The following is a 26,881-nucleotide window of genomic DNA, read 5'->3' as shown; positions in this document are numbered from 1 at the left end:
AACAAGAAGCAGAATTTATAAATTTCCATTAGGCTTAATGCCTGATTTCATGTAGTTAATGGACTCATTTATTAGAGCAATTTGTGAAAACCCCCAAGGGCCCACGAAGGCTGTTGCTTAATGGTTTTATCATGTCATAGATTTCTTTTATCCCTATCTTCTAACAAATCCTGAAGAGGCAAGGAAATTAGGACAAACGACTGCCTCAAATGTAGGTAAATTGTAAACAGAGCCAATAAATACATAAATAAATAAATAAATAAACAAATAAATAAATAAGGCCTTTTTGTGCCTCTGGGGTTTCCTTCAGCAACAAAAAGGGATTTTACTTTTTGTATGTTTCAGCTGATTCAAAGATCCCACTGCCATAGACTATCAGCTTCAGGTTGACTCAAAGCTTATTTTCAGGAGTTAACATGTCCCCCCTTCAGGTTTCCAGATATGGATGTGAACTGCAGAGTCATGGGAGCAATCTGAAGTTAGTACAGCCACCCCCACTACTGTCCCTCTTACTGGTGGTGGAGGTCAGCGGGGAGCAGGCAAAGAGCAGAATCGTGGCTTTATAACAGCAGATGGCACTGTAATGGAAAGGAAGGGACACCTGAGGGCCTGCTGGTCTCTGGCCGAGGTTGCTAATCTGGGGAGAGCTCCACAGTGGTGAAGTCTACGCTGCATGGCTTATACACACATGAGCACGTGAGCATGGGACAATCCCTGGCCATGGCTGCTGCCTCTACCCACAGGAGCCTTCTGCTGTATCTGTTCCCGTTCATCCCAAAGGGCTGGAAGCACGAATGCAAATAGATACAGCCAAATCTATACCCAACACTTAGACGACAACTTAGTGGAGACTCCCCGCCGGTGCTGGATCTAGAAGGGAAGCCATCCTTCACTTGCACCTGATGCACAGTCAGGGGCCCATGGAGACCTCCACTTGAGGAAACCCAGGGACAACAAGAAACCAAAGTCCATCCCCCGAAGACTGACAACATGAATGGCTATTTGTACAGTTAAACGGCAAATATATATCTACCAATATATAATTATTTTCTCCTGTACCAAATTAAGTAGACAACTTAGCAAGTGCTTGGGGGGAGAAAAGGAACAAAAAATCTTTTTTATCTCTTGGCTGTACTTGAAGGAACGGGGAACTGATCACGGTTGCATGTCAATGGAGAGGTGACGGGTGAGGATGTCAAAGCTGAAAAGAGCTAAAGAGCTTTATATCAAAAGGGGATCCAGAAGCGAGTGGAATGAGAGGGAGCTTGAGAAGCTGGGTGAAGAAGGGCTGAGCAGAAAAAGACAGAGAGACGAGAGAGAGGGAGAGGGAGAGAGGGAGAGAGAGAGAGGGAGAGGGAGAGAGGGAGAGAGAGAGAGAGAGAGAGAGAGAGGCCCAGAGATGTAGAGGCTTGTGGATGAATAAGAAGGGTTTGGAAGAGAGAATGTGGGTTTGGGAAGCAAAAGCAAGGTGCCACGGGAGATAAAGTCTGTGGATGTAAGTAACATTTTCAATCTGTTACTGTATTATCTGAAATGAGCTGGACAGAGTTTCGCCACGTGTGAAAAGGATATTTGAGATGGCTTGACTTTAAACATAGTTTATATAGTGTATGCAAAATTCCCTTTGGGGGTACTCAGAGGGACGGCAAACCATGGCTGGAAGTGGGGACAGTAACGAGCTCACGTGAGTACAGACTGGAAGACACGTACCACAGATGTTAAAATGCCTGGAGCAAAAGAAACAATGAGATGCTTCCAGCATGAACCCCAATTCCAAAGTCACCAGGACAAATTACTCAAATTGTTGTCTCAGTTTATGATGGAATTGCCTTCCACATGAGCAACTCTATGAGGTTGCTCTGGGGATGGATGGATGGATGGATGGATGGATGGATGGATGGATGGTTACTTCAGGGGATGCGGGAGGCTGGCAGGCCTTCCACGAAGTTCACAGTGTTCCCTGGTGATGTAGGGTCTCCTGGGAAATGAGGAGATGCCTGGAGTCCCACCGTAAGGTTGACAGGGACAAAAGTGGAGGGTGTTGGTGGTGATGGCCAATATCTGGACGATAAACGAATAACGTAATGAATAATGAACTCATGGGGGCAGATGTATGTGCCAGACCGTGGGTAAAAATCCCACTTCTGGCAATGACACTGCAATATCAGTGAAGTCACTTCACCTTTTCCTGGTGTGAAGGGCAAGTGATGGCTTTGTTTCAACACACCCCTTTTGAGGCTCAGTTCCCACCACCCAGTAGCTGTTGACCTTGGACGGGCCATTGAATGTCTATAAGCTCTGGTGTCATTTTACAAAAAAATGGGGATAATGAGTGTCTGTCCCAAAGAGTAATAATGAAGGTTATAGGAGTTACCTTATAGCCCGGATTGCAAGTTAATGTTAATGATGATGATCACTACCATTATGAGGCCACTCAATAATCAGTGTGTGCAATCAGGACCTACTCACACTTGTAAGGAAGTTCCCGCACTAGTACCCCGGCTCTTTTTCGCCTCTTCCTTGTGTGTCCTTGGAATCACCAGCGCTTTGTTCTCCTAAATGGTGGGACAAGTAGATGTTTTAAAATTCTGTTTATTAGTTTGGCTTTAAAAAAAACTTCTTAGTTTATTTTTGAGAGCAGGAGAGACAGAGCGTGAGCAGGGAAGGGGCAGAGAGAGAGAGGGAGACACAGAATCCAGACCAGGCTCCAGGCTCTGAACTGTCAGCACAGAGCCTAACGTGGGGCTTGAACCCACTAACCATGAGATCATGACCTGAGCAGAAGTCAGAGGCTTAACTGACTGAGCCACCCAGGCACCCCTATTAGTGTGGCCTTTTAAAACTTAGATTCATGTCACTGGGTGTTTTAACATTGATACTACAAGTCTCTCCATAGTGGGTGTATACAATCTTAGAGGATTATAATGTGCAATATGATGGTTTCTGTGTCACACTAAGTATGTCTCATTAGCAAATACTTAAAATGAAGCTGGCTTTTGTACAAGGGCCAGACCTACCTTCTCTATGTGACATGAGAATGTATGGAAAGCCGAGGAAGCAGGCAATCACTGGCAGAACCTCCAAAAGATCTGTCTCATAAAGTTTCCTTTGGGACAGTGTCTGCCCTTCAAAATCCCGCATAACACCCCCAAGTGTTTGTTCCCTGGTTCTGGTTCTGTTCCCGCCAGCAAATCCAGAATTTGCCGTTACAGGTGAACCCTTGGCCGTCTCTATGGTGGGCGGTCCGAGGGCCCTTCCGTACCTTTTCCTACAGGTCCCAAACAGTCGGGCTATCTGAGCTATCTGCGTACACGGGGCAGGCAGTCCCCAGCCCACACAGTGGGAGGAGAAGAGCAAAACCTCAGTGCTGGCCTCTCGGCTTTCGTGGGTTTCAGCCAGAACCCAGGTGTTATTTTAGTACAACTTCAGTGTTTAATTTGAGGATGTGTGTGGATCAGGAGGGACCAAAACATTATTTTTTTTTCCCCTTGGCCAAATGATTAAATTTGAAGTTCTAAAAAATGCACGGCTTTGTCTAAAGCCGTGGCCAATTGGGAAGTAAGAAATGTCCTGAAGATCCCTCCCATGCCAGAGACCTTTCTTCCTTAACCACTGCCCACCGCACAGACCCGTTTGCTGTGGGCATCGCCTGGGCAGTTTGTGGTTTACTAACCGAGCAGGGGCCCCGTGCCCCGAGGCTCTCCTTCCCGTCTCGGAAGGGGACGCAGCACCTTGGCTGGTGGGACACTCTATAGGGTTGTCTAATTTCTTACAGCCTTGAAAGCACACCCTAAGCAGCAGCCGCTGAGCCATGGCTGAAGGGGAAATCACAACCTTCACGGCCCTGACGGAGAAGTTCAATCTGCCTCCAGGGAATTACAAGAAACCCAAACTCCTCTACTGTAGCAACGGGGGCCACTTCCTGAGGATCCTTCCAGATGGCACAGTGGATGGGACGAGGGACAGGAGCGACCAGCACAGTAAGCACCCATTTCTCTTGTAGCCCCAGACCTTCCTGGTGTCTTTCTTAGTCAAGGACGCGAGAAGGGAGGATATCTGGGTATGGGTACCCTTTTCTCCAAGGTTCTGTTCAGGCAGGGTGACATAAATGTGCACAGGGCCTAGGTGTGGAAAATAAGGAGCCGTGAGAACTACAGCCTACCTAAAGGGGTCCTATTTCAAGACTGTAAAAGGATGGTCTGTTGACCTCACACAACTGCTTTGAGATCAGACGTGGCTGCCAGTGTTCAGCTCTTCGGGGTTTCTGTAATTTAGTGAAGAAAGGCCTGGCCCCCAAGGCCGGTTAGGACCCTGCCTGCTCTACGACAGGAAGGGCCACCTGGGGCGGGGGCAGTCAACCCCACACACAGACGCGGGCTCAGTTTCATGGGAACGGACTCTCCAGGTTATGTTTCCACTGAGCTTGATTTGTGAGATCCTAGTTCATAATCACAGTCTTACACATCATAAATTATGCAGCTTTCGCTCTGCAGATCATGCAGATGTGGTTGTGGTAACCGGGAGAGGTAAAGTCATTCTCCAGACCTTAGAGAAACTGGAGAGCGGGAACAGCTGAAGCCAAATGCCGAGCATCTCTTCTGGGCTTTCCTGCCAGCTTAGCTCTCGGATGGTGCTGATAAATGGAGGTATGACTTTAGAGAAAAGAGTCTTCCTGACTATCTAAGGATAAAAATCTTTCCCTTCTGCTTTAGTACTTCTTGCGGTGAGTGGTGTGCATGTTTGGTGTTAGGTGCCTGTGTCCTGCTGTGATGTTAGCAGGGATTCCCTGAGCACCCCTGAAGCATTAGCTGTTGTAGAGACGCCAAAAGCCAGACCTAGTTCCTGCGTAGAGGGTCAGTGATCTAACGGGTAAAACACCCTGTGAATCAAGGGAAGAAAGGCGTAGAGGAAACCAGGAGGTACATAATCACAGCCCAGGTAGAAAGTAAGGTTCTGCAGAACTAGCTTTAAAACAGAATGCAAAATACTGGCTTTGATGTGATGGTTTATATACCAGAGAGTCTTCATGATTCATGCAATATGTGCCAAAGGCTGCAGGCCGTAAGCACAGATGACCACCTCAGTGGTGCTCATGCTACTCTCAGATGCAAAGGTCATGGGGTTGGAAGCCAGCACGTATGGACCAGAAGGCACTGTCTCTTCCTTCCCAACCACCAGGCAGACCCTTGAGATAAAGAGCAAGAAAAGTGATGTTGAGGCCTGCACCCGCAGGATTAGACTTTTGAAGGGTTTTGTTTTGGTGGTTTGTCGTCAAATAGGCCTAGCGAATGCCTTATATTTGATGAAAACAAGGCACCAGAGCGAGTCAAAAAAGACTCTACTTAGTATGTCACACGTATATATAAGTAACATTTACTGCAAACAAATGGACTTAGACTGTAGTCCACTGTGTGAGGCAAGCTATAGAATTCATGTGATCTGCCCCACACAGCACAGGGAAAGAAGCTTTAATTCCTCTGGGGTTGTTTTTGTTGTTTTTGTTTTTTTTTTAAGTTTATTTATTTATTTTGAGAGAGAGGGAGAGAAAGCACGCTCAAGTTGGGGAGGGGCAGAGAGAGAGAACCCCAAGCAGGCTCTGCACCGTCTGCATGGAGCCCAACGTGGGGCTCGAACCCACACACCATGAGATCATGACCTGAGCAGAAATCAAGAATCGGACACTTAACCTACTGAGCCATCCAGGCGCCTCATAATTCCTCTGGGGTTTTAAATGTTTCTGATAAATCTTACCCGTTTTCTGAACCAATGGGGATGCTCTCTGGTGCTCAGAATCCCAAGGGAAAGACAACCATGATGATGTATTCCTCAGGGTTAGGCTGGCTTTTCTGGGAAATCTTGAAATCTGAGAAAACAAGATGCAACAATTAGGACTTATTCCAAGTACTGGAATTTTAGTACAAATGGCATGCGACTTCACTGTTGTCATCCATCATTAGCATTATGGATTGCATTCTGGGCATGTAACATGGGGACAACTTCTGAATGTGCTCTGAGTTTGGCCGCCTGACCTACGATGTCAGGAACCCTTGGAATGTAGCACAAGAAAATGGGAGGCATGTGTGAGGAGGGCGACTTCCAGGCAATGCTGAGTCGACTCTTTGCCAAGTGAACTTGGGCTAGTTACGTAAGCTTTCTGGCCTCCCTTTTCTCACTTGTAAAATAAGAATAATATTACTTGCCTCCCAGGTTCCTTGGGAGGATGAAATGAGATAATCTAAGGAAAGTGGCTGGCACAGTGCGTGGCTCAGGGTAACAGCTCAGCACACGGCGGTCACTATTGCTGCTGTTGTCATCACCGTCACTGGGACTTCCAGATACTCAAACCACAGCATGTGGAAATACAGTATAACATTTGAGGACCTTCCTTTCATCACTTCTATAACATTGTCTCCCAGGAAGGCCAATGGTCTAGATTCCGGTTTTGATTCAAGGTCTCTCTGGCAAAATGCAGAGTTGTGTTGGCCTATTTATTTACTCTAGAACTAAGAACAAGGACTAAGGAAGACAGAAATCAGAGTACGTGGGCTGAGTAAGCAGAAATCCATCCCTGTACCTGTCAATGCCTGGAGAATGGGATAATCCACATAACTCTCTGAAAAGACTTAGGGGGGCCTAGATTTAGAGTCAGAAAGCGCGGATTCATATTCCCACGCTGTCAGGAGCAGTACTAAACAATGACCATTCTCGCCACTTTGCATAAAATGCTCTGCAAAATAAATGTCAAGTCCCTCAACCCAAGGACCCTTCCAACCATCCTCTCCTGTCTAGAAATTTAGATGTCTCCAGGATTCCCAACTGTGTAATCTTGGGGAAAATATTGAGACTCAGCTTCCTCACCCATGGAATGGGAATAAAATCACTTGTGTGCCTGACAAGGCTGAAAAGTCCTGCAGGCAAGAGGACTCCCTGGTGTGGATATACCCACTGGGTGTGGTTCTGTCGCCCTCTACTGCCCAGTGGCGGTACTGACACTGTCCATCTTCATGCCAAGGGTTATTCTGAATCAATCTGATCTGGACAGGCAGGGTTGGACAGAGTGGGATGACCCTGGCTAAATGATTAGCACAGATACTCCCTCCCATTAGTTTGAACATGACTAGACACTGTGGTCACAGGTATAGAGCTATACTCTAAGACTTCCATTGGAAAGAATATTTCTAAAAGCCAATCAAATATTGAAACAAATCTACATAAATCATACAAAATAGAACCATATGCCTTCCAGCTCTACAAGGTAAAAAATAACCCTTTTCATAGCTTCTCTTTGTCCCCATTCAGCGGATCTGCCCTGGGAAAAATTGGGATATTTTCAAAACTTATCTTCTTCCTACCTCCAGGAGAGTAAATTTCCAAGTACCTGACACAAACCCTTTCTTGGAGTGGTATAAACCTACAAAGGATGCTTGTGCACAGGCCAGTGTAATGTAGCTCTGAGTAAACTGTCCCCACTGGTGGGAATCTCTGGCCCATAGAGAAGATGCTTTTGGTTTATCCCATTACAACTCCTCAAATCGTGGTTGTAGGCAATCATCACTATAGGCTGTGAACATCTGTTACACTGCCATTCTAGGAAAGCCAGGCACAGAATAAAAGCTGCAGACCATCAGACAAGGGAAGGGACATTAAATTGCAGGAAGATCCATGGGGACTCCCTGCGATTTTCTTTGGAAGATGAGTAGAGTGGTGTCACCATGAGAGGGAGGATCCTGGAGGGAACAGGCACAGAGAAGGATGACCGGTTCCATTTCAGACACAGGACATTTGAGGAGTGCCTTGTACCATGCATATCTCCTTGTAGTTATAATTCCACATTTGTTTGTGTGATTATTGAATGGTTTTCTCCCCAACTGAGCTCCCGGAAGATGGGACTTTGTCTCTTACAGCTCAACACTGCAATTTTGCATCCAGTATGTTGAATGGCATTTGGTATAGTGCCCAATAAATATTAATTTGAGGAGTGAATGCATTGTATTGGTGGCAGATAAATTCAAATTCAACAATATATTCAGTAAATACCTATTGAGCTCCTGATATACGCCAGGCATTGTGTTAGATTCTTTTTTAAAAAATTTTTTTTACATTTATTTATTTTTGACAGAGAGAAACAGAGCACGAATGGGGGAGGAGCAGAGAGGGAGACACAGAATCCCAAGCAGGCCTCAGGCTCTGAGCTGTCAGCACAGAACCCGACACGGGGCTCAGACTCACAGACCGTGAGATCATGACCTGAGTCAAATTGGACCCTTAACCAACTGAGCCACCTAGGGGCCCCGCATTATGTTAGATTCGTTCATTTCCACTTAACCCACAGGTTATGAATTGTCATCACTCTGTAAACACTGAGTTAACAGGACCTGTGACCAGCTAGTAACTGGGAAGGGTTGTCACAGATCCATAGCTTCTTCTTCCAAGACTAAGTCTCTTTCCACATACCACTACCACCGTTGACATCAATACTGTGATGGTGGTTTTGCCCCACAAACTGATCAAATAAACATACTGGATTCACAAAGCCTGTCGTGTGGGTCAGATAGATGCAGATGTAGGTCCCTGGCTACTAGTTCCTTGTCACCGTGGGGAAGTTACTTCCCCACATGCCTCAGTTTCTTCATTAAAAAAAAATTTTTTTTTAATGTTTATTTATTTTTGAGACAGAGAGAGACAGAGCATGAATGGGGGAGGGGCAGAGAGAGAGGGAGACACAGAATCGGAAGCAGGCTCCAGGCTCTGAGCCATCAGCCCAGAGCCCAACACGGGGCTCGAACTCACGGACCACGAGATCGTGACCTGAGCTGAAGTCGGACGCTTAACCGACTGAGCCACCCAGGCGCCCCAATTTCTTCATTTTAAAAACAAGGATGACAACAGTTCCCATGTCACAGGAAAGTAGGAAGCTCAAAAATGTTATACACACTGCCAGGCACACAGTAGGTGCTCAAAAAATGTTATTTATCACCCTCATCACCCCTAGGCTTATTTGACCCTCCTCCTGGCTTGCTTGACCCCTAGGCTTACTTGACCTTCCTCCTTACTTGACCTTACCTTTCTTCATCTCTATGTCACTGGGACTATCTAGGTTTGGAACTCTCAAGGGCTGGCATGTAGGAAAAATGTGCCCAGCGCCTGGCCCAGCAAGGCCTGCCCTGTCTAACTTCTCTGGCAGAGTGAGCTGTCTTGGGCAAAGCAAGGAGGGGCTCCATGTTTGATTCTGCTCTTTCTGCTGGAGTCTCCTCTCAGGCGAAGAGGGACATGACTTGTTCCCCGATGGGATGAATATCTACACCAGTAACTGGAGAAGAACAATAAGCTCACGAGCATCCCCAATCTGCTGCCTTCTGTGGCCAACGCCCCCTGGCCTCCCCAAGCACACAGGAGGGCTGTGTGAGGAGCAGGATTACTGGCAGTGCTCACCACACAAATGGAAATGTTCCTGAGCAAAGTGTGTGCCAATCAAATATTTATAAATCAAACCACATCCTAAAGGCACTAAGGGAGTTCACCGGTCAAAGGAATCCTACTTTGCAGCCCTTTAGAAAGGGCAGACTCCTCTAGGGTGCAATCCCTCCTGCCTCCAGTACAGACTTCCGGTTTCTAGTTTACTATGACTCGGCACCTGATGGTAAAGGCACTTTGTTCCCCACCAGCTGGGGCTGGAAGTCAAGACAGCTTTCAAATCACCAAGGTGGGCAGAGCTGGGCCCTGGTGCCAAAGCCAGAGAGCAGGGCAGGTCTTCGGGCAGAAAAACTCCCCTCTGTGGGGTATTCCCATCTTGGTGGGATGTGATGCCAGAGGGATCCCTGCCCCTCTCCTCCCACTCACTCCTTATCTGGTTATACAGAAGAGATTTTTCTAGATAACCCTTTTTTTTTTTTTTTTTTAAATATCACACAGTCCATGGACTAGATCAAAATTTTCCAGGCACCTTTTTTTCAGTCCCAAAGCAGAAGCAGACACCTTTACACATTCTAAGAAAAGTCTTTTTCATATATATATATATATATATATATATATATATATTCCAGACCACTGGAATTTTTTTTTCCACAAGCTCAATTTCTTTTTCTTCTCCATCTCTCTCTAATGCTTTAGGGAGCCCAGCTTGTGGCTACATTTTAATTATAAATGCCATTGACATAAAACAACCTCACCGAGTTCTGAATGAGGCTGACCTCACTTTGGGTAAACACAGCAAAGGACGGGAAGTCTCCAACCCAGAATAAACCAGGCACGTAATCTCTTTTGGCCTCTCTTTGGAGAGCAGAGGTGGAAAGCAGGCTTAAAGGCCACAGACATGCTACCAAAGCAGAAAGGACCTCCCTCTGCACTCATTTGTCCCCTGAACACACCAGCTATAATCTTATCTTTAAAAATTCCTAGGAAGACATTTGCTGGGATTAGCACTGGGTGTTATACGGAGGGGATAAATCACTGGATTCTACTCCTAAAATCATTATTGTACTATACGCTAACTTGGATGTCATTTTAAAATTAATTAATTGAAAACTAAATTAAAAATAAAACTTCCTAGGGCAGGACAGGAAGATGCCAGGACGGCTTGGGGCTTGGAACCATGGTGCAGTGCCCCAAAGCTCCTGATCTTGGCAGTGGCAGGCTCCTAATACCTCTTCCGTCTTTCTCTTCTTGGAAAGTAAGAATCATGTGGATCTAATGTAAATAAACTACTGCTAAGAGCTAATGGAAGGCACTGGGGAGAAGAGAAAACCAGAGATATAGCTCTGCAGAAAAAAAGGTAGACTGCCTAGTTGGGGGCTAGCATATCCACCCAAAAGCTCTGGGTTCATCTTTACATAGGCTCCCAGTAAAGATCCGTGAAGGGGTCCAAACTATAAACACAGGGCAGGGAGGAGCATGATCCACGAAGATGGAAATGACATTTAAGTATTAAAAAACATTTTTTTTTATGTTTATTCATTTCCTGAGAGAGAGAAAGAGGGAGAGAATATGAGTGGGGGAGAACAGAGAGAGAGGGAGACACAGAATCTGAAGCACTCTCCAGGCTCTGAGCTGTCAGCACAGATTCGGACACGGGGCTCGAATTCATGAACCACGAGATCATGACCAGAGCCAAAGTCAGATGCCTAACCAACTGAGCCACCCAGGCTCCCCTGACATCTATTTTTGATAAACAGGCCATTCCCAAACCAGCACTCCCTAATGCATTCCTAGTAAAGAAGACATGATGGTCACAAATCCACCAAGCTAACATTTACGACCTTCTTTTAGGACATTTTTTACAATGCTTTATAAATATGAATTTCTCTAAGAAACGTATTTCTAGAGTATGTTTCAAAAAATTGCTGGCGAGCGGGGGCAGATAAGAGGCGGGCTGGGGATAGAGAAGGCAAGAGCCCCAGGCAGGGGCAGGGCCTCTGTTCTTGTGCGGGCCCTGGGGGCTGTGTGAACTGGTGGTGGTAACAAAGAAATTTAAAAATAAATAAATAAAATAAAATAACAAATTAAAAAAAAAATTTTTTTTAATGTTTATTTATTTTTGAAAGACAGAGCATGAGTGGGGGAGTGGCAGAGAGACAGAGAAAGACACAGAATCCTAAGAGGCTTCAGGCTCTGAGCTGTCAGCACAGAGCCGACACGGGGCTCGACCTCACAAACCGCAAGATCACGACCCGAGCCGAAGTCGGACGCTCAACGGACTGAGCCACCCAGGCGCCCCCCAAATTTTTTTTTAATTAAGAACTGCTTCCATTTCTTCTGCTAGTGCAGAAGTTCCTATTCCCATTTCGGAAGTATGGAACAATACATACTCTGTGGATGAAATGACTTGTCTCATTTTTTAAAAAGTCCTTGCCCCTTCATCCTTGGGATGTGTGAGAGCCAGGGACCTTCCTGTTACAGACTACAAGTCCTAAATTCCCCGCATGGGATAAAGAAAAGTGTTCCTTCCCTTTTGCTCAGGTGTTAGTTAACCTGGTGCAATGTGGCAGAAAAGGAAACTGAGCAGAGAATGTGTGGCCCTAGAGGCCCCTCAGCCCTGTCCTGCCTTATCAGCTTTTCTGGCTCCCTGTCAACCGTCAAGGGAGTCACCTTCATGGATACCTACGTTCAGGTCTACATGGTGCTTGGGTCAAGCCTGAGCTGGGTCGTAAGGCACAGCAGGGGTCATCAGGGGCAAGAACTGGAATCATGGCCAGCTCTGAGTATTTGCCCATCAGTATTTGTGCTGAGCCTCATCCATCAACTACTGCTCCGGAAAGGAGTGAGCCACGATCAGCAGCAGCCCCATCACCCAAACTGAGCCAGGGTCACCCACTGGCTGTTCTTGCCTCAGAATTAGGTTTGTTGGGGCGCCTGGGTGACTCAGTTGGTTAAACATCCAACATGGGCTCAGGTCATGCTCTCCCAGTTCATGAGTTCGAGCCCTGCATCAGGCTCTGGGCTAGCAGCTCGGAGCCTGGAGCCTGCTTCAGATTCTGTGTCTCCCTTTCTCTCTGTGCCTCTCCCCTACTCATGCTCTGTCTCTCAAAGATGAATAAACATTAAACAAATTTTTTCAAATTAAAAAAAAAAAAAGAATTGTGTTTGTAAGGAAATGAAGAGCTAGGACAAAGGGGAAGTTCCTCCCACCAGCAGTCCCCAGACTTGGCCCTTCTTCTCTTCCTCCTCATGGCAGCAACTGGTATGAATTTGGTCTGAATCCAACGCACACTTTCCTATCTTACTCCCTATACATTCATGAGCTATGCACATTGTTTTGTGTTTTTTACAGAATTTCTTCAAGGATTTACTAGAAATATGCTTTTGCAATGTGCTGTTTTCAGCACACATTACTTTCAGCTTTTTGCATCTACCCCATCCATAGGCATATCTGCTCTAACTAATAATACCTAATACCCATACATGAGAAAGAGTCTCTGTTGTAGTTGTTGCACTTGTGTTCGTTTTTAGCTCAAAAGCGAGTGGGGGGAGGGGTTCTGTGGTCTGGCTTTATCATTTCAGGGTCTGAACCCCCGAGGCTCCTGCGGTAGGGTCGGTGTGTGGCACAGGGCACGGTCCCCAGCACGCAACGGACGGTCGGTGAACGCGTGTTGACTGAGAGCCTTTCCAGGCCCCTGGCCCTGCTCCGAGGGGGAGGAGCCTCCGCTTCAGCCGGGCTGTGGGGCCGGCCCCTCCCTCCTTGAGAGCCCCCCTCTCTCACACGCCCCCTTCCCGCTCCCCTCCTCAGCAGCAGCTGCGGGAGACTGTAAGTTTAGAAAACTGGAATGAAGTCACCCTGGGGAGCTGGACGCCTCGTCGGTTACACGAGCGGCCCCGGCTGGGTGTTACTCCTTCCTGCCAGGCCTGCTCGCAGAGGATATATGTTTAGGAAACTTCGCCAGAAAGAAATCCAGTGAAAATGAGCTATGAAACTTGGACATCCTGGAGAAATAATATTTACAGAGGAAACTCTTGAGACGAACTCTCACCAGTGCAGCAACCCTGGTGTGGGGGCTCACAGCCGAGGACTGCGTCCCCGTGCCAAGCAGCCCTGGCTCGTGTTTACCTCCGTGAGGCCCTCACGCGGCCAAGATGGGAGTCCAAAGTCGACTCTACCTACCCCCACAGAAAGATAAATGCAGGCTATGTAAGCCGCAGAACACAAATGAACTAGGAAATGAAAAGCTTTTTGAAAATCCTCCTTGATGATACTGACATGTCAGTGTTTAGGTCCATCATGTGTAACCCATGTACCACTGTGACGGGGGAGTTGATAACAGGGCGCTACACGCGTGTGACGGCAGGGGGTACATGGGAAATCACTGTACCTTCTCTTCATTTTTGCTGTGAACCAAAAACTGCTTTAAAATATAAAGTCTATATTAAAAAAAAAAAAAAATCTTCCTTGATTACCCAAAAGGACCTGCCCTATGGGATTCCTGTAGCATCTAGAATGTGTTTGACTCAATACCTACACATATGGGTGGTAGGTGGGAAAAAGCCCCAGGCGACTAACATCATTCCCTTCCGTAGCTACAAATGGGATCCTGGATGACCATCTGCCATCTTGTACGTCTTGTTTGAACATAAGTGGGTGCAAGAAAGGGAATTTGGCTGGATTTGGACCCATCTTCCCCATCACTGGGTCCCAAGGTGTTGTATGAAAGAGAAGAAAAAGCAGGATACTTGAAATACTCAAAGCTGGGCTCTGGTCACGATTTTTTTCCTGATTATAAGTATAATGTTGAGTAAAATATGCTTTCAGCAAGCTTCGGTCTCCTCACCTGTAGGACAAAGCCACTGCCATCTTCCAACAGGGAATGCTGTAAGAAGCAATGAGGTCACCGTAGCTCGGTGGAAATGACAGTAATGGTCCTCGGCACTCTCCATATATTAGATCATTTAATCCTCAAAACAACTCCATGAAGCAGGTACTATCATTACACATAAGGTAACAGAGCTGAATAATTTGACCAATGATCACATATCGTAGCCAAGCCAGAAATGCAATTCATGTAGTTTGATTCTGGAACCCGTGCTATAATTTTATACTATTTATACCAGGATAGAAACTACCACAATTCCTGGCACATTATAGGTGATCAATACACAGTTAGTTCCTTCCTTTTGTCTCTCTTAAACATACAGGATTATGCTGATAAATTGACAGAAAAATCTATGTACAACTTCTATGTAAACCATCAAGTCCAATGAAAATACAGGGTACCAAAAAAAAAAGTTTTAGTGAGATATGAAACCCTATACCTCTCAACCATAATGCCCCCTTTGCTCTCTCCACCTTCCTCCTCAGCTCCTGCCTATCACTAATCTATGTCCTGTCTCTCTGGGTCTGTACCTTCAGGAACTTTCAATGAAATAGAATCATAAAATAAGTGGTCCTTTGTGACCAGCTTCTCTCACTGAGCCTGTTGTCAAGGTTCATCCACACTGTAGCACCTATCAGTACTTGATTCCCTTTTACGGCCACACACTATTCTGTTGTGTGCATCATTGCTATTAAAGGCATTTACTTGCTTCATAGACTGTTAGAGCTGGGAAAAAACTTTAGAGACTGAATATAAACCCTACCCATGTTACTGATAAAGAGACTGTGGCCTTGAGATGAAGGAGCCTCGCCAAGGTCACCCAGCTGGCTGGTAGAAGAGCCTGTAAAGCTCTCCGCTTGGTCCCTCTTACTTCACTCCACAAAGCATGACTGGAAACATAATTCAAAGTGCACGGCTTATTGATGATGGACCAGTAGGATCATCTCTGCAGATATTAGCCTAACATCATTCATTCGGCACACATATGTTGGCTGAACCGTTGCGCAGGGCACTGTGTGAGGTGCTGGAGACCTACGGGGAACAGGCCAGAGAAGATCCCTGCCCTTTTCCCCAGGTATACACTCTCCTGGGGAGGCAGAAATAAACCAGTAAACTGTTAAATGGCAAAAATAACTGTACGCTGTATAAAGTGCCATGAAGGGAACAAACAAAGGACTAAGCCAGATGATCATGTGAAGATCATAAGGTGGCATTGGCAGGGGCAGTGGGTGGAGGGTCTCTGTACAGCTAGTCATAGGGGATTTGGGCAGGAAAGGCCTCTCCAAGTTGGGAGCATTTAGGCTGGGGCCTGGAGGAGGAGAAGGGCCAATTTCGTCAATATTGGGAGGAAGAAGGTGCCAGACAAAGGGTAGAATGCAGGCAAGAATCCTGAGGCAGGAAACAGCTTGATGTGTTGGGAGAGCTAAGTGAGTGGGGCAAGGTGAGTGAGTGAGTGTGTGGTGTGGTATGAGGCTAGAGGGGAGGCCCCAGTCAGGATGGAGGCCTTGTGGCCCGTTCTATCATGACTACCCTCTCTGAGTAACCCATGTCAGAAGGACCCGTGGGAAAGGAGATCAGTAGCTTCCAGTTTCCTTCCAGTGAATTAAACTCCACTGACCACAGGAAGCTACAGGAGACCCGAGTCTCTGTAGCAAACACCTCCAAAGACAAGAGAACTGCATCTTGGGTAAGGGTGATGGAACTATGTATCACCCTTGGGATGAATCATAAGATAGAGAAAACAGAGGGAAATGAGAAAATACAGACATATTAATAAGGAAGTGGTTAAATGGTTATGGTATAGCCACATGGTAGAACACAATTCAAGTGGCAAAAAGAACGCGATTAACTCTTTCAGTACTGAACTGGAAAGCTCTCCAGTTAATTTCTAAGCAAACAGACAAGCAAAACAAAACAAGGTATATAGTTGTATGTATATCATACCATTTATGTAAAAAAAAAAACAAAAAAAAAGAAAGGCAGGAAAGATAACACGGAGTTGCTCATATATACCTAAGATCTCTCTAGAAGGATACACATAAAATATATCTAGGAGGGGTTTACTTGTTTGTCTCTGTCTTCCCCCACCCCCTGAGAATGAACGTATCCTTGGAGGAAGAACAAGGGTCTCATCCATCCTGTTTACCACTGTATCCCCGTCAGTTGCCAAGTGGGGGCTGGGGGGTAGAGGCAACAGAAGGGAGAGTCCTCAGAGTCTCCTCTTACACGGTTTCCAGGTTTGACGCATGGGAGTGTATTTCTTATTCAAAGAAATTAAATAAAACATGAAAACAAAGAAAAGGCAATGAGGAGTCCCCATCTGCCAACCAAACCCCAATGTTCCTTCCAGCCCACCCTGCCCCTCAGCCCCTGAGTAAGCTGACCTTTAGGGAGGTCAGTTTGTCCTCCTGGAGAACTGGGTGCTCACTGGTCCTTAGGCAGGTTTCACTCCTAATGATGGTTGTGACAGTCTAGTAGCCAAAGAAATTGTCCAGGGAGTTCAGAATTAATTTTGATTCTCAAATGCTAGCCATCAAAAGATCTCTCCCTCCAGAACTACCATGGGAAGGATGAGCAAATGAATAATGAATAATTATTTGAACAAATGAACAAATGAATAATTATTGAATGGGTATCACACTCCAGTTAGTTGTCCAGCAGTGGGCAAAGCTCCTCTGGGGTATCAATCGGTGTAAATGGGGAGACTAACTCAGAGGAACTCATGTCCTTGCCTTCAACCTCACAGTTTCTCAACCTCAGCACTATTGACCTTCTGGGATGGATAATTTCTTGTTGTGGGGGCTGCCCTGTGCATTGCAAAATGTGTCATAACATCCTTGGCCTCTACGACCAGACGCCAGTACCATAACCCTCACTGCAGCCAGCACAACCAAAAATGTCTCTGGACATGGTCAACTGTCGCTTGACGAACGAAATCACCCCAGGGTGAGAACCACTGTTCCCATCCCTGCATTCCCAGGCAACTGCTTTGTCTTCCCAATGAGAAGCTGGCGTTCCCCTCTGCCTCTATCCCAGCTGGGCTGCCACAGAGGCTGGGAGTTGACTGAACTTCACTGTGGGAGAGTTCCCTGAGTTTCAGATGCACCAACCAATCCAACTTCCTGGGAAAACCCTCTGTATGGCAAGCTAGCGGGATCAGATTTTTTTCATAACAATCTGTCCATGAGAAGCTCCCATGCCTAACAGGCTGGGGCTATAAAAAGGCGTCCCCAAAGCAGGCTGATAATTGAAGGAGTACATACTCAGGCTGGCCAACTGCCCACTCTACAGCACCTAGGAAAGCAAATGTCGCTTCCTCCTATGGTTATTTCCTGCCAGGGGACAGGGACAGAGGAAGTGCATGAGGGGTCATTGTGTAATAAACAGGGGGATGGTGGGCACGCCTGCCATCATCTCTCTTTCTCTCAAGAACATAATTCCCAAAGGACAGCTTTCTTTGGAGGGCAAAGAAAAAGGAACTGTATTTCAATGTTTTGATTAATTTGAGGCTCATCCTTGAGGGCACTGCAAAATGAATGAGCAGAATTTTCCATGGCTAACTGTCCTGGCCGCCAGGTCCTATCGCCAAAGCTTTAGTGTTTATTTACTTTTGCTCGTGTTATTTTTATTTCAGTTCAGCTGCAGCTCAGTGCGGAAAGCGTGGGGGAGGTGTATATAAAGAGTACCGAGACTGGCCAGTACTTGGCCATGGACACCGACGGGCTTTTGTACGGCTCAGTAAGTATGAGGCTGACATGCTTCCAGACACGGCCAGGGTTGGAGGTTTCCAGAAATCTTGTTACGTTGAGTGATGCAAAGTGTAAAGCAGCAATTAGTCTCTGTTTGTTATTTTTTCCAGCAAGATTCCCACCCTCTACCCTGCTTTATTTTAGGCTCAGACATGAAAGAGCTTCTTGTGATATTCTCTCAAAATACTCGAATGAATTATCACGGAGACACAGAGGAGACATTGACTGAAATTTTAGTAACGCACCAGTCAGTCATTTCAGAATACCTATTCCCATTTCATTCATTCACTCCAAACATGTTTCTGGAGCACCACCACACTCTCTATGCTTTTCACAAAAATTATCAAGCCCGGACTCTAGCATGGGATACGTCATCCAACAAACATGTATTGAGTGCCTCCTGTGTCTAAGTATGAAGGGCTGTGAAGACAAATGAGCCACATCCCTGTCCTTGAGAAGCACGGTTTGAGAGTTTATTCAGTAGCTAAAAATCCTCAACATCTTCTACTCCCTCTCTCTCCTGGTTGATGTTTTATACAGGTTTGACTCAGAACATACTGATCTTTGTGAGAAAAGAATAGAAACAGACAATCTGATTTTGCCCCTCGTGGTACCTTTGGTAAAAGATCTCAATGGAAAGAGAACTAAAGCCAATGGACACAAGTTTTGAAATTATTTCTCAATTTCAATGATCCTCTCTCTTTATCCTAACAACTGATCATTGAGACTTGGCCAGACTCCTTTTTTTCCCTTTTGGAGATGTCTACAAAAAGGCAGTGGTAGGAGGGAGTTGGTCTGAGGCTCTCTTTAACTTAAATCAAATTGCCAACTGGCAGCAGGCACAGAAAACTGTCTCCCGAAGCTGTAACTTCAGCCAGGGTTTGGGATGTGAATATAGTGTGACTTGTAGCTCCTGCTACAAGTCAGGAGCAATGGGCCACCTCCTGTAGCCTGTTTGCTGAAATCTGTATCAAATGGAACAACTTTAAAGAGTTTGGAGCTAGACTTTGACTGCTACATGGAAGCACATTTTTCTTTTTATTCATTCATTCATTTGAGAAAGAGAGAGAGCACAAGTGGGGGAGAGGGGCAGATGGGGGGGGGGAGAGAGAGAGAGAGAGAGAGAGAGAGAGAGAGAGAGAATCCCAAGCAGGCTCCACACTCAGTGCAGAGCCCAATGTGGGACTCAATCCCACGACTGTGGGATCATGACCCAAGCCAAAATCAAGAGTCAGATGCTCAACAGACTGACACACCCAGGTGGCCCTTGAAGTAGATTTTTCTTAAAGGTGGTTCTTCCGGTTGGTAATAAAATCAACCAACCAACCAATCACTGAATCTTGGACTCACAACTGAATCTCAATTCTCTGCAACTTCAGCAAGTTACTTGCCCACTCTGAGCCTTGTCTAAAATAAGGATAGTAATGGATGGTCACTACCACACACAGGGGTTCAGAGGGGTCAGAGAGACAATGCACAGAACCCACCCACCAATGTTGCTGGCAAATGGGGGAGGTGCTTCATCAGTGAGAGCTAGAAGACAAATAATAAGTTTATAAATCCCTTATCATCATTATTTCCTAGGTTATATTTACAGTTTATGGCTTTTCCTCTTTTAAATCCGTTTTGATGCTTATTATAACCTTCTTTTATTTGTATAAAAATATTGAGGAAGAACACCCAAACCCAATTTCCTCTAGGCTCCCATCATAGTCCTGGCCATCACTGTGCTTCACCTGAAATATTGAGGGTAATCTTAATATATTATGCCTAATAATTGATATACTTCTCCATTAATAAATTACAATTTCTAAAATATCTCAGAGCTCTACCTCATGCTCTCAGGCAGTTTTAGGTATTAATCCATCTTGATACAAATGTTTATGTCTGTGGAAAGGACATATTATTTTTTAAACTAATGAAATATTTTCTATTAATCATGAAAAGTTATATAAAATGATGACATATTTTAGATTTCATAATGAAAGGATACATATATATCAAAACATTAATGCATTTATCTCTAAGGGTGATAAGTAGCCAATTTTATAATATGTGAATGCCTTCCTGTATTTCCCAAATTTCCTACAGTGGATATATGTCACCCAAATAGTTGAGGGGAAAACAGCATGCTAAAATATAAAAAAAGAAAATAATTTTTAAAATAGTCATGAATCAACTGTGCATCTCCAGGCTGCTGGCAATGCACCAAGCGCTTAACAACCCCTGACAAATCCTGGTGGGGTTGGGCTGGAGCATCTCCGAGCTGGCCTGCTGACTCAGCCTGTGACTCAGCCATTCTGAGTGTGTCGACCGCTCTAGTTCAATGGAGACATCAGGTGAGGGATGTGGCCACCCTCAGCTTCATCATAGAACACAGGCCTGACGCCCACTGAGGGGTGTCATGGGGTACCCTCCCTACAGGGGAGCGGGCAACCCACACAGGTCCAAAACTTCCTACCTCCTCCCACACCTGACCCTGTGCAGCAAACACTAACGTCTGGATACGTTCCTCTAGAGGCAGCAGAGTCACCCAGCTAAATATTACAACTATGTCCCGTCTTATTCTAAAATGACCCAAAGTGTCTCACCCAGTTGTCAATGCCCTAGATTGCAAATGAATAAGAAGCAGGAAGCTTCCTGTTACGTAGTTCCTTACTAATCAAAGGGAACTTTACAGACTGCTTTCTACAATCTCAAGAATCAAGTTAAGCTCACCACCTTGCTGGCGAGCCCCTGTAATTTGCAAGGCTCTGTGTCTGGGGGTGGGGAGACACAAAGCTGACAAGACTCCACCTCTTCCCTAAGTAGGGCTCACAGTCAAGTACACAAACATGCCCACAAATTAAGAATAATGAAGAAGAAGCCTGGAAACCACCCGAAAGGGAATCAACAACCACTGTGGGGGAAGAGATAATACAGAGATCACATGCCTTAGAACGGGAGCAAAGTCAGTATACAGCATAAGTATTTTACATCCAAATATAATAAATGTATTCTAAAATCTTGACAAATAGGAAGTTCAAATTCCTGGGGCTCTTCCCACTCTCCAACCAATGAACTCCCAGTGAAACAGTAATCATTGGTAGATATTTTTAAAGCAACTGTACTATTTAATATGTTATAGCACTCTTTCCAGCTTGATAAATTGGAAGCTGCCCTCAATTCCACTGTAGGGATGTACCACTACCTACTTGAACCAATCACCTTTCCATGAAGATTTAGGTTGCTTCGAATGTTACCATTACGTGCAATCCTGCAAAGACCATCGTTGAAAATACTGTTTTACCCTTGCCCAAGTATCTCCTAAGGGTCAATTCCTACCAATGAAATTGCTGGGTCAAAGGTAATACATATTGCCTAACTACCCTCAGAAAATGTCCACCAACTTATCTCACAACAGTGCATGCAAGTGTCTATTTCCTATGCTCTCACCAATATTAAGCATTGTAAATCATTTTGTTCTTTGCAGTTATTATAGCCAACATGTTAAATCATTTTTAACTTGTATTTTCTTGTGAGATTAAATGTTTTCATAGCTTTATTTTCCATTTTTTAAAAAAGAAATTAGAGCAGGGGTGTCTGGGTGGCTCAGTTGGTTAAGTGTCTGACTCTTGGTTTCAGCTCAGGTCAGGATCTCACCGTTTGTGGGATGGAGCCCTGCACTGGTCTCCACACTGATGGTGCAGAGTCTGCTGGGGATTCTCTCTCTCTCCCTCTCTCTCTCTGCCCCTCCCCTGCTTGTGTTCTCTCTCTCTCTCAAAATAAATAAATAACTTTAAAAAAAGCAGATATGGGGTGCCTGGGTGGCTCAGTTTGTTGAGTGTCTGACTTGGGCGCAGGTCATGATCTCACGGTTCATGAGTTCAAGTCCCACGTCAGGCTCTGTGCTGACAGTTCGGAGCCTGGAGCCTGCTTCAGATTCTGGGTCTCCATCTCTCTCTGCCCCTCCTCTGCTTGTGCTTTCTCTCTCCCTGTCTCTCTCTCTCTCTCAAAATAAATAAACATTTAAAAAGGCAGCTATACCGCCATTTTGGTAACATCATCAGTCTATATCCATATGTCCTTATCCATGTCTGTTTGTGTATATGTACATAAAGACATGAGGAAGTATGTTAATCGACTGTTACCAGTTCCTTATACCTGGGTGGGTGGCTTTGGGCAGTTTTTAAATTTTTTCTTTCTTTTTTTTAAAGTAAAGTTGTGATTTTTAAAAAGCACAATTCTTCGTATAAGTAGATCTGTTTATACACAGGAAGAAATAAAGGTATTTTCATTTTTAAAATAACTTTAACTTCCAGGATATGTTTTATGCTTAAGACACATTTTGTGCAAGGATTTATATTCATGACAGCACTAAGGTAAAAATCCTGATACTGTTAGTGAAAATCATCAGGGCATAAAATAATATTAGCAGGTCTTCATTTATCCTTCAAGCCTAAACTTAAAACTCCCCACCATATCACAGTCTGATTTTACCTATTTGGGCTGTTTTTCATGGTCATGTCCATGTGCCAGGACTTTACAGAGACAAAAGGCCCAGCCCTGCCCTTAACGAGCTCATGGTCATTCAGGATCTCCCCAGGGGGAAACTTTAGGGTCCTGAGGACAGCAAATGGAAGGGGATCTTACAAAAACAGCAAATGTACTTTTTTTAACACTAAGCTCTTTTTATTTTTTTTAAGTTTATTTATTTTGAGAGAGAGAGAAAGCACAAGTCAAGGAGGGGCAAAGCAAGAGAGAGAGAGAGAGAGAGAGAGAGAGAGAATCCCAAGCAGGCTCCACACAGTTGGCGCAGAGCCCAATGTGGGGTTTGAACCCAGGAACTGTGAGATCATGATCTGAGCCAAAGTCAGACGCTTAACTGACTGAGCCACCCAGGCGCCCCGATAGCAGATGTATTTTATTTTATTAAAACAATTTTTTTAATGTTTATTTATCTTTGAGAGAGAGACAGAGCACAAGTTGGGGAGGGGCAGAGAGAGGGAAGGAGATATAGAATCCGAAGCAGGACCCAGGGCTCATTATGTGCTGGGTCCTACTCTATGTCCTCATTACCACCCTCAGATATAGGTTCCACTATTATCTCAATTTTCCTGAAGAAGAAACCGAAGCATAAAGAGCCTCAGTGAACTCGCCCAAGGTCACACGGCTAGTAAACAGAGAAACTTCACTGAAAACTAATCACTAGTAATTCTACTCTCTTGCCGTTGTATCTTTTTAGCAGACACCAAATGAGGAATGCTTGTTCCTGGAAAGGCTGGAAGAAAACCATTACAACACCTACACATCCAAGAAGCACGCAGAAAAGAATTGGTTTGTGGGTCTCAAGAAGAATGGAAGCTGCAAACGCGGTCCCCGGACTCACTATGGCCAGAAGGCAATTTTGTTTCTCCCCCTGCCAGTCTCCTCTGATTAAAGAAATCTCTCCTGGGTGCCGACCACTTCAGAGGAGGTCCTCACCCAGCTGACCCCAGGTTGTCCCCTTGACTATTGGCTGCACTAACCCCTGGCCCACAGAGCCTGAAATTGTAAGCAGTGCGCTTCCAAATGCCCAGTTCACTTTTTTGCAGAGCCTTTTACCCCAGCACAGTTTTGAACAGAGGGATCAAATAGCTCCTAGGGGCCAACTGGCTGGCCAGTCTGGGTGTGTGGATGCCCAGTTGCCTCTGGGCACCTGCTGCAGGCTGAGCCTCTCAATGCAAAGGCGGGGCCAAATGAAGTGTGTTCAGGGAGCTGCCAGGGTCATTAGTAACCGCATACAATTCCCTCTACTGAGAAAATCCTGTCTGTGATTCCCCGAAACACTTGGCATGATGCCCTTTCGTCCTTTCAACACCCGACAAATATTAGCAGGGAAGCTTATGGCTAGGTTAGGGGAAGGCAGTGTTCCATGAGTAGAAACTAGGATGAAGAAAATCTCCCCTTGAGAACAGAAGGGATTAAAATGGCAAGGGCAGACTGGGTTCTGGTGGGCTCTCAGTGTAGAATAAATGAAGGATGGGAGCTTCAGCCCACAGGAAAGCAGAATAAATGCATAGCATTGGGAGTCATTACAATGCCGTGACTTTCCCAAGATAATTCGGCAGCAGGAAGCCCCTGGATGATGTCAGATGGACAGCATGAGAAGTGGGTTCTTGATAAAAGCAAAAACATCAGATATTGGTAAATTCATTTGGGTCTGGGGTGTGGGAGTGCTGAGAAAGAAAGGCAACGTGGGCTGAGGGGATGATTTCCTCTAAAGAGGTTGATTCCAGAAGTGAGACGGAAAGATGGAGGGACACCATGACTGTGCCTGGTCCCCAGAAAGCAGAGGCTTTGGGGTCCCAGGCAATGCTTACAAATCACATGCAGATCGTGTTTGAGTGTAGGTTCTGATTCAGTGGTTCTGGGGTGCAGTCTGTGCATTTCTAACAAGCCCCCAGGTGCTACAGATGCTGCTGTTTCCTCTTGCACCCCTCCCCCACCATACTTAAAGTAGCAGAGTCCTGAAGCATGCTGTCCAAAGGAAGGGGGCCCAAGGCCCCCGAGCCTCTCTTGCCTTGCCAATAAAAAACGCATACCCCACGAGTCTTCCTGAACACTCAGGCAGCATCAGGAGCAGTTAGGCCCGTGCTAAGGAACATGGATTTAAGGCGCTTTGGCCCAGTGCCTATAAAATACCCATTTAGAATATATACAAAAGCATACTTCAAAAATGTTAAACCCTCACAAACAGCTTTTCTCAAGAGACCATTTGTGTTACGATTACTTGCATAAATATGCTTCCTGCTTAGAGTAAACTTGACCCAAGTGGCTAGCAAATTAGAAACAACATTCATCTCTGACATATGATACTGTTGCCATGTAAAGGTCTTTAATAGGCCATTTAAATTTACTGTGAGACTGTATGTTTTAATCACATTTATAAATATGTAGCTCAAAGGCAGTTAACTGATTAGCATTCAGCCACTGAGAATGATAATCATAGGACATGATGTATAAGCTCCTCAATTATCTACTACTTGTACTACATTTACCTATAAAAAGAGATTGTACTTTGTTTTCAATTGTGGTATTACAAGTTTTCCTTTGAAAACAGGGACGCTTAAGCAACAAGAGGGTAACTGTGGATACAAACTGATGAGAATATTAGCTCACGTTCTAAGGAATTGACATTATTAACGGAAAAAATAACTCCTTATAATTGCATTGTCATATTTATGATGAAAAAAAAAGATGGTTTGTGAAGGTTCAAAGCAATATAGTGCAATTGAGGAACCAAACTAAGTTAATGCTGCGATTAATAATATCATTCTGCATTTGTACAGAAAAACGACTTCAGAACTTTGTTTTTGTAACTTGGATAAGACCATTCTATTTTATTTTAGTAAATCCTTCCAGGCAAGCTGGAGATAGTGCAGTGTGGTTTAACATTTCTTTACTATGAAGATTTGGCCAGAAAAGGGTATGCAGAGAGGAAATCTAAGATATATAATGGTCCATAATTTTTAGGGTATGAATCAAATTCAAATATAACATTGGCCAAGAAAAATTAAATGTTGCTAACAGATGAGATGGAAGCTTGTGGTTTCAAAGACCCAAAGCAGTTAGAAGAAACACTATCATGGCCTTGCCAGCCTCCACCCGGTCATCATTCATATATTCATTCACTGAATATTTTTTTCAGTGCCTACTGTGTGTCAGGCACTGTACTGGGTACCGGGGCACCTGGAAACAATGTCTGTCTGGTTTTCTGCTGTATTCTCTCCCAGGGCATTATATTTATGATGAAAGATGCTGTGGATTCATTTATTTCAGCCAAGTTAAAAACAGAGACTTTGTAGGTTGCTGCTGAATAAACAGCAAGTCCCAGAAACCCAGGTTCTGGAAGAATTCGCAATACCCAGTATAAGATAACCCCCATCAAAGTATCCGAGGACCTAGCCAGGTAAACCTAATATTTCCAACTGTAGAACCATGACAGCTTTAGGAGGACCGGTTTCAAGTTGGGAAAAGAGCCTGTCAGATCTTGTAAGAAGGAAGTAGGTGGCAGTTGCCTGCTCCATTCGAGTTCCTTACACACAGAGTGTTCCTGTTGCCCTCTCTCTCTTTTCCTTGGGTAAGTGAGGTAGCCATCTGCTTGTCACACGTCTCTCATGTGGATTCATTTTCAGGCCAACTGTTAAGAACTGCCTGATATTCTCTACAAAGCATCAGGAGCATTTACGCTTTTGATTGTTTGCAAGATGGCGGTGGAGGTGGCAGTGATCTGTTTCCTTGGAAGGGATAGTTAGAGCCTCCCCCGGCCAACAGTGTGTGCTTACCAAAAACTGACTACCGCATCATATGTTACTAAAGATGGAGGTCCTCGCTTTGTGTCAGAGGCAATGGAGCCCAGCTCCCCAGCCTTGTTAGAATAGACTGCCTAAACGAACCGAGCCCATGGGCTGCGAAGCAGACCTCTGATGAAGAAGACACCTGTCATTTTACATCACCGTCTCTTTAATTTTGGCACCCTACAAGTATTAATAAACGTTCCACTAAAAGGCGATAATGTCTCTCTGAGTTTGGGAACATCACGATGTCTCATCTTCCCGTGGAAGGTCTGTCCCAGGCATCCGTCAGGTGTGGCTGCTTTGTGTTCGACACATAGCTTGTCACTGGAAGGGAGACCTTACAGGCTGACAGGAAAAGCTAAGGTAGAAACATTTTTCATTTTGTTTGGAAACCTAAGGCAATATTAGTGTTTTTCTAGGGAATACATCAGGAAGGTATATTCAGGGAATTGAAGAACCAAGCACCATAATTAACTGACACTTCTCCTTCACAGTATAAATTATGAGAAAATAT

General features: G+C 45.0%; 1 protein-coding gene across 7 annotated transcripts in view; it reads left to right on the top strand.

The window, feature by feature from the left end:
• The window catches only part of FGF1 (fibroblast growth factor 1), a 106,464-nt gene extending 79,884 nt beyond the window's left edge, over positions 1-26,580 (top strand). For 5 of the 7 annotated variants that reach the window (XM_043589791.1, XM_043589780.1, XM_043589787.1 and 2 more), the window contains 3 exons: positions 3,776-3,980; positions 17,935-18,038; positions 23,274-26,580. In XM_043589791.1, coding sequence (XP_043445726.1) covers positions 3,812-3,980; positions 17,935-18,038; positions 23,274-23,468 — 468 coding nt within the window. In that variant the 5' untranslated portion in view covers positions 3,776-3,811 and the 3' untranslated portion in view covers positions 23,469-26,580. The remainder of the gene's footprint in view (positions 1-3,775; positions 3,981-17,934; positions 18,039-23,273) is intronic. The other 2 variants (XM_043589816.1, XM_043589824.1) reach the window with 2 other exon arrangements.
• Positions 26,581-26,881: the final 301 nt, after the last annotated feature.

The sequence above is a fragment of the Prionailurus bengalensis genome, chromosome A1 (genome assembly GCF_016509475.1).
Source record: "Prionailurus bengalensis isolate Pbe53 chromosome A1, Fcat_Pben_1.1_paternal_pri, whole genome shotgun sequence".
NCBI lineage: Eukaryota > Metazoa > Chordata > Mammalia > Carnivora > Felidae > Prionailurus > Prionailurus bengalensis.
The sequence above is the reverse complement of the archived record's forward strand: the minus strand, read 5'-3'. Positions and strand labels throughout refer to the sequence as shown.